Genomic DNA, 8,614 nt, shown 5'->3' with positions numbered 1-8,614 from the left:
TTTATAATTTCAAATAGCAGATACACACGTAGTGGTCGATGTATACTACATCACTCAAAATCTCACATCGAAAATTGTGCTGAATCTTAGTCACGACGGTTAATATCGACCCTGTATACCTTCGCCCTAGTTCTATCGAAAGCCTCCTGTGCATTCATTGACCTGTACATCTATCAAAATAAATTGCTTATATACTGGAATTAATGTTGTATATTATCTACTCGTGCAGAACCGATGCATACAAATAAAGTATTACATGCTAACACGAGTGAGCATCCCACAAGGATACAAAAGGTGTACTTTTTACACAACGACATTCCCTCCCTCACATTTATAAATACAAAATAACAACCTGTCACATAGGAGAGCAGTGATGTAAATGATAGTGGATAACCCTGTGACCCTGCAAATTGTACGTTTGTGAAGTTTGGACCTAATTTTAATGTGGACCTACTGTTTTTAATCCCATTTATCATTTGCATCATAGCACCTCTAGACCAGTCCCGAAGAAGCCCAAAACATATATTGATACGGTGACCAGTTGACCCCATAAACACTTAAATTGGCGCCAAAAAACTTCAAAAATACATTTTTTTATAGAAACTGTCCTAATTCCTTTAACTCGTGACTGAGTACAATATGACGGTAATCTGTCGCATCTTCGATCAGCGGTGTGGGGACAGCAGGTGCAGTTACTGCAGAACATAATCTTAAATAATGAATATTTAAGATATACGCATTCACGATACAATAGCTCGCATGAAGGAAATGTGCATATAACTACTTGTAGACTTAGCACCACATAACTGAGTTTAGGCTTACACGCAAGTTCACACGACTCGCTTATAGTAATGACTTTGTTTGGTAGCCGTGTCTTTGCACGTATACGGTCGACCGAGTTTGATTTATGTAAAGACAGTAAGAAGTTCTATGGCTAGGAGCAGAGACAGGCTATAGTTTAATATAAGGTCTGATACACATTGTGAGGTGTAGCTTGGAACAAGAGAGACATACAAGCGTAGTCTATAAATAATTTTCCGTCTTGAAAGATATAAAAAGGCATACAAGTATTTTTGTTACATACACGTATGCATGTATGCGAATTGTCTATAGGTACAGATGGTCTCAAGTGTAGTTTCGCTTGCTATATAATCAGTCAGTGTTGCGCTGCTTGTGCAGAAATAGAGGCGCAAGTGTTGCTACTTGGCTTGCATATATGCATAAGCTCTCAGCAAAAGTGAATACTATCCACTCTGTGTACACATATAAAGCATATACACGCCGTGTATTTGCAAACTTACACACGTTAGCGTCAGCTCTTGTACACACCTCTCATATACACTTATAAGCAATCAGCAAAGAGGTCGTACTCATACTCACGCGCGTAGATTTTATATAAAGGCGAGCGTTTAATTACATACATACACGCATTCATTCTCAGGTACCACCGTACGTGCTCGTTCACATACACACACAAACCAAATATACATCGACATCCACGTTGACAAAATGGAGAACTTCGAGATCACCGACTATGACATCGACAACGAATTCAACACCCAACGCAGGCGTAAACGCCCGCGTAAGGAAGAGCAGATATATGGTATCTGGGCTGAGGAATCGGGATCGGACGACGGGAATGGTCCCGAAAATGAGGCAAACGCACACCCTGGATTGGGGCTGAAAAGGGGTCAAAGTGGTGCGACTGATGTTACGTTTGTGGGGGAAAGTAATGATAAAGCTGGTAAGAAAGTAGTGGAGACTAATACCTTTGGCGACAGGGTGTTGTATGGCGAGGACGAGAGCGGGGATGTGAAGATGGCAGACGTTATTCCGTCAGGTGTGGGAATAGGCTTTGGGGGTGGGAGCTGGAATGCCAGCGGTAGCAACGTGCCCGCGCAGTTGCCTTTTAAAGTATCGAGCGATCCATTCCAGACAGATACAAGCAAGAACGTGTTCGGTAAGAAGACACTACGCGCACAACAGGAACGGACACAAGCTGTGGGCAATGGGAGTGAAGGTGGTGGCACTGGCACAGGGGCCTCAGCGCAGAAAGCTGACGCTGGCGCAGGTATGGGCACGGGTGAGGTTGTGTGTGCTGCAGTATATGGGCATGAACGCTTGGTTTTGTATTTTTGTATTGATCTGTGGGTGTGCGTGATGTGTGTTTGCCAGTAAATACATACGCCGGTACGTACGCAGAGATATTCCTGATGTGTTTTCAACTTTGTGAATGTTTATGGAAGCACAAATAGTACCTATAATTTTATGTTTTCAGAAAAGGTTGGGGCATATAGTCTTCAAATACGGCCTGAGGTGAATTTATATATAAGAATACATGCACTTAGATATGCGCGTATAATAACATACATAGTCAACGACACGGACGTACAAATACTAGGCAAGAGCAACAATATACTTCACATATTCATATTCATAGATTCATCATCACATGCTCTCCGCAATCTCAAGCGGTGCGACCGGTATTCCCAGGTAAAAAGCTAGAAACCCCAGCTCTACATTACTGGATGAATTGGGGTGCAGTGTACGTATGCACACATACACAACAGTGCAAGTACACACTCTGGCACTGATGTTTACATACGAACATATAGTTATCAACTTGCGTACATACATATTCTTGCTTACAACCTACAGCGGACATACTCCGCAAGCCCAAGCGCGTTGACCAGGATTTCGGCAACTGGGAGAGGCACACCAAAGGTATCGGAGCCAAACTGCTCGAGAAAATGGGCTGGAGCAAGGGCATGGGTGTAGGTAAAAGTAAGGAAGGAATAGTCAACCCGGTGGAGGCAGCTATCCGTTTGGCGAAGAAAGGCGGTGTGGGATTTGGCGGGGATGAACGTACAAAACAAGCGAGGGAAGAGCGTGAGGAGAGCGATGCGGCGAAGGTATGGTTGGGTATGGTTCTCTGTATAGTGAGAAGGATATACCTACGGACATAGTCTTTATATGGTAGGGTTTAGGGTTTATAGTCAAAATTTACGTATCTTTAATCGCTTGCCCGCTATTGCTAGGGTTGTAGTATGGTATGTGCGTACATATGCTATTGTGTACAATCTATACACAAGGCTAGGTACGATGGTGTGGGAGTTGTTGGGTTATGAACGTATCATGTAAGCGAGAGTCGAGTGTGAGGGAAGCGATGTAGCTAAATTATTGTGGCGTTTGAGACTGTTTATGCGCGTTTTTGTGGTTTTACATAGCTACATACATGTGTATAGGCATGTGCGTGGTTTACATGTACCTTTGCTGTAGAGATTTGATTTCATTTGAAAGATTCTCTGCGGGGTCTATACAACATCTCTGGAATATGCAGAGATGATTTCTGCTGACTAATGCTAGTGCTTGTAAGTGTATATACACAGGTGTTTGGTGTGTCAGTCTATTGGTGTTGTTTCCGTATAAGTCTATGGCTCTGAACTTTCGACAAGAGTCCATGAGCTAGAATCATCTTATTTATTTATTTATTTTGTGATTTTGGAACTTCTTATTAAGTAGTACACGTTAATCAGGAACTGATACTGAGATCAAAACTCGAATTGCCTCAAATTCACATGGCCCAAGGGCGTGCGACAGCTCTGTATTGAACTGCAGGAATAACAATGGAAATTGTGCTTTCATTTAATTTACTATTATTAGTATTCCTGGATTTTTATCTGACTGGACAGGGTGTGATAGATGAGGAAGCCGAAATGCGATCACAACTCAGACTGTGGAAGAAAGGTATTGATCCCAAAAGCGTACAGATGCATGAAAGAGAGGCACGGTTGAGAAATAAGAAGCCAAAGGCCCAGTACGCATTCTCTGGAGTTTCAAGGTGAGGTTTGGGTAGGCTGAAGGTCTCGTGATGAATGTCTAACTTTGTATGTAGTCGAATTATAGATGTACGTATAGGCTGGTCCGTATCAATCAATTGTGTGACGCACGTGCCACGACACACGGTTGGCATCCTTTAAATTAAATGTTTATAAATAGTTGATCAACAGACTGGCTGTTTCTAATAGTAGAACGGGACTGACTAAACGATATGTTTGTTGTTTTTTAAAATAGAATTGGACAGAACCAGGCCGCTGCGGCGCGGCCCACGAGCAAAGTGATCGATATGACTGGCAGACAAACCAAAGTACACGCCAACTACCAGGAGGCAATGCTCAGAAGCACCGGAGGTCCCAGGAAACCAGAGGTATGTGGAGTGAATGCACAGGGTTTTATTTGGTTATGTTGTAGTTATGTTTTAAAAGTACGTTCGGACTGAGATTTGTGATTCATTCGTGTATATGTATATCTGGTGCGTATGTATGATTTGCTCGTATTCGATGACATGTAATTATGAAACAGCTATTCCGATTTTTATGTATGTGTACTAAGCGTATCGGCAAGTGTATTTGTGTATGTACTTGAATAGGCATACGTATATATATTCACAATCTATTGGTGACCACATATGTTTGTACAAAGATATTTTTAGTATCCATCGAGTTTAATTCTGTATGCATATGAATATAGCGCGTCAATTCACAGTAATGAAATGACAACATTCGTATTTAAACGCTATAGTATGATTTTCGGTCAATCACGGGTAAAGTGACATTTTTGTGGATACATCCCTGATTCTACCCATCTACATATACATGTATGTAAACATTCTATCTTCTAAGCAAATGATTCTTTTGAGATGTCATAATCTTTAAATGCACAAATATTGAGCTTATACTTATCGAATCCGCTTATATCGGCTCAATGACGGTTAAAAATTCAACATCAGTTCCTCGTGCATCTCGGATTTATATCCAGTACTATCCGAGTTGCCAGACAGCATATGTATGGACATCAAATATACTATATATATATGTGTGTGTATGTATGAATGTATGTATATATGTATATATGCATGTATATAAATGTATAAATATATTTACATATATATATATATATATATATATATATATATATGCTCTCTATGCGTACTTCTGGTGTAAATTGTGATCTTCTTCTTACACAGCTAAAGGATGGTCAAGAATCCGAAGGGCAGTCTCTGGGAGCCTTCTCCGCCAACTACGGATCGGGGGTGACAGGGTTAGATGCAGCACTACCCGAGTTACAGCACAACGTACAGTTACTTTGTGACTTTGCAGAGGGTGAGGTACAGTCCACCGCACAGGAGATGGAAGGTGTGGAAGATAACAAGATGCTTCTGGCTAACGAGGCCAAGAAGCTAGAGAAGACGGTATGAAGTGTTCATATTCTAGGATACGCTTTTGCATTGTATAGATGTACGGGGATTGGCGTACCGCGAATTTGCGTGTACGGTCGGTTCGTACTGGAATGACGGTATCGCTACGTAACTGTCGCAGTTTTAAGTAACGCGATGTTGTGCACTTTTTTCAATAATGGCTTCTTGACTGTGTAGAACGAGCACTCTATCGTAACGAATTTGTCCATTCAAGTACTTATGAGAGCGTATGATGTCCCTTCCGTTTTTATAGGTCGCCACGCAGAAAGCACAACTGGAGTCGCTTGAATCAATCCTTGCCACCATGCGGGATGTCCAGCGAAGGCAGAACCATGAAAGTGAAGGTATAGATATATAGCAAGATATGCAGTGTATTTGTTTGTGTCTATTTGTAGCATTCAGATTGTTTGGTCCATGACTTACATCAAACAAAATGGTTTATAAATGCATACCTTCACAGCCGTTTGATCTATATCCATATGTATGTGCGCATATGTATTTTCTGATTGATCTTCAACTTTTCTCACTGTGATTGCGCAATCAATTGTCGGGATTTTCTGGTCTCACCATTGTCGTTTGCATATAGAAGTGCATCTACAGCTCTGTTCATAACCTGTTTTCTGTATTCTCTGGGGTTTTTTTTCTTCAAATTTCACTCGATTTGACCCGAATTCCAAATTCTTCACCACCACAGCCCCTCTGGACATTGATGAGGCAAAGGACATGTTCATGCACATCCAGTCACAGCACAACGAAGCATTTGAATTGTACCAACTGGCTTACTTGGCAGTGGGTATTGTGTTCCCACTGGTAGAGGCACACCTAAAAGAATGGGTGCCGCTCCGAACTCCAAGGTATGGCAAAATATCTCATGCAACTTAAGTGGTGCTGATTAATATACATGTTAAGGCTACTGTGGCGGTGACAATTGGAGGGGGGGGGTGTTATGTATCTATCATATCATTTAAGTGACATTCACATTGCACGATACAGGTACGGTGTGGATCTGTTCCGCCTGTGGAAAGACGTGCTGACGGATCGCTCAAACGAAAATGACAATCATAAGGTAGCAACTGCGGACAGGTACTTGCTTGCTTGCATCACATACTTGTGTCATAGATATTCAGTATTTCTGTATTCTGCAATGCCAATACAATGCGTGTGTGGGAGGTGGACGTGTTGGACGTACAGAATGTGAATGTATACCTGTATCATATACAAGTGAGCATGTATGCGTTTGTGGGTTCGAACGTGCATGTCAAGATGTGTATACATGTGCATTGTATTCAAATATGTTCGCGTAAATGTGATTCTGTGCAGACATGCATGCGTCCGTATCTGTGTATGTCTGTGCCTGTGTTCTCTTTGTCTCTGTGTATCTGTGAATCTGTGCGAGTGTGAGAGGTGTGTATGTTCAGAGTTACATGTATATGCGTGTGAAGAAATCTGTATTTGAACATTTCTTGATGTACGCTCAAGAGTTTAAGTGAAGCATTGATGTATGCCCAAGAGTTTAAGCGAAGCATTGGTGTACGTTCAAGAGTATCAGTCATCTCACGCGTGAACGAATATTTGTGCGCAGTATCTGCTTTCAGTGTGATAAACTGTGCATCTATTCTATTTGTCTATTCCTCGAAAGTATTTGTTTGCAAACCCGCTTGCCTGGGTATCGGGATTGATCTGTACCTACGTAGTGGAGATAGATTGCGCTGGTGCTGGTGTCCAGCTCGAGTGTTTGAGGGCATCGTCACTTCTAACATCCCGTAGCTAGACACACTCTTATCATCTTATTTGAGGCATGTACCAAGTGTGTCAACATGACTGGTAGACGATTGGTTCATTCTATCGAGTTTATACACCTCAATATACAATACGTGTAAATGAACGTATCCAACCTCATCGACAAACTTGGACATGTGTATAGTAAAGTTCGTATATTGTATAGCTTGCAGATATATAACACTCATATTTGTATATAAGCGGGCTTTCGTCCCAGTCGCCGAATCCAATATGTTTCCTACAATAAGTGCTGGCAATTGCCATTTGATATTAATCGAAATTCGGGGTTAATTTGTCGTATTACGCTCATATTAAATCTTTCGAACCCCTGGGTGTATTCAACAGAGAAATGGATGTGTACGAACGTTTGCTGTGGTTAATCTGGATGCCGCATATCCGCCGAGGTTTGATGTAAGTGAACATCTTCTGCTCGTTACACTTATACTGTCTTATTATACTTATGGTTGTTTTATTTAGTTTGTTCTGGTCTGTATTTATAACGGTGTGTTTCCCATAGTGACTGTGGTGTATACTAAGTACAGTTGTCACATCGGAGTATTCGATTTTAAAAACTATATTGCGTCGAGTATTCGAATGTATATCATTTCGTTGTAGTTCATGCTCTCGCATACAGGTACGCTGCAGAAATGACCTCAATTGGCACTTTCTATTTCTATGTCTGGGTTTCGCCGCTGCGTGCGGTCGTTTGGCCTAATACGTACTATATGTCAAGACAGTGACGCGCGATTGGTCTAAACCCTTTATATGGCCTTTCTGTGGTGTGTATGCCATTTGCTTGTACTGCGTTCGGTTCGAGATATGCTTGACACGAGTCTTACCCGCCTGTCCGTTGTTGTTCGTTGAGTACGAGTGTAGAAATATCTTTAGCCTAAAACAAGAGGTTCGAGTTCGGGTTTCGGGACACAGCCCAGTGGCAAGGTCATCTGCTTCTACTGTTTTGTCCATAAATTATGTATATGCTTGGTCTAAATCAATAGTGTTTGTTTATGAATAGGGTCACTCACGGACTAAAATAATAATAAGCTTGAAGTTTTTTTATCATGTTCGTGATAAATGAAAATTTGAATTGCTACAATCAAAACTAAATCTACTGAGATAGAAATGTATATATATACATATATAAATATATGTATATATATGTATTTATATGTATGTATATGTATATATATATATATATATATAGACATTCATACAGATACATATATGTGACTCTCAGCTACTCATTGCATTCGTTTTCTCACAGGTATTGGGATCCTGTTGAACAGAGCTATACAGCGCTGACATTAGTGGAAACATGGAAGCCTGTATTACCTGATTGGGTGTACTATAACATCATTGAGCAGCTGATTTACCCAAAGATCAACAAATGTGTCGCTGAGTGGAATCCACAGGTGTGTCAGCAGAACGCGTACGTAGAGGTGCATATAATATGTATGTATATGTATATGTATATGTATATATATATATATATATATATATATATATATATATATTATATATATATATATATATATATATATATATATATATATATATATATATATATATATATATATA

The 8,614-nt window shown here is 40.6% G+C and overlaps 2 protein-coding genes across 2 annotated transcripts in view; one reads left to right on the top strand and one right to left on the bottom strand.

Annotated features, from left to right (window-relative positions):
* SARC_04951 (hypothetical protein) overlaps nt 1-168 on the bottom strand; it is a 4,465-nt gene extending 4,297 nt beyond the window's left edge. Inside the window, exon 1 of the mRNA XM_014301202.1 lies at nt 120-168. Coding sequence (XP_014156677.1) covers nt 120-158 — 39 coding nt within the window. The 5' untranslated portion in view covers nt 159-168. The remainder of the gene's footprint in view (nt 1-119) is intronic.
* Nucleotides 169-1,195: 1,027 nt separating this feature from the next.
* The window catches only part of SARC_04950 (hypothetical protein), a 19,838-nt gene continuing 12,419 nt past the window's right edge, over nt 1,196-8,614 (top strand). Inside the window, exons 1-10 of the mRNA XM_014301201.1 lie at nt 1,196-2,071; nt 2,659-2,912; nt 3,693-3,841; nt 4,075-4,207; nt 5,027-5,251; nt 5,511-5,601; nt 5,952-6,111; nt 6,251-6,340; nt 7,382-7,447; nt 8,301-8,448. Coding sequence (XP_014156676.1) covers nt 1,510-2,071; nt 2,659-2,912; nt 3,693-3,841; nt 4,075-4,207; nt 5,027-5,251; nt 5,511-5,601; nt 5,952-6,111; nt 6,251-6,340; nt 7,382-7,447; nt 8,301-8,448 — 1,878 coding nt within the window. The 5' untranslated portion in view covers nt 1,196-1,509. The remainder of the gene's footprint in view (nt 2,072-2,658; nt 2,913-3,692; nt 3,842-4,074; nt 4,208-5,026; nt 5,252-5,510; nt 5,602-5,951; nt 6,112-6,250; nt 6,341-7,381; nt 7,448-8,300; nt 8,449-8,614) is intronic.

Source organism: Sphaeroforma arctica (genome assembly GCF_001186125.1).
Source record: "Sphaeroforma arctica JP610 unplaced genomic scaffold supercont1.297, whole genome shotgun sequence".
Classification (NCBI taxonomy): Eukaryota; class Ichthyosporea; order Ichthyophonida; genus Sphaeroforma; species Sphaeroforma arctica.
The sequence above is the reverse complement of the archived record's forward strand: the minus strand, read 5'-3'. Positions and strand labels throughout refer to the sequence as shown.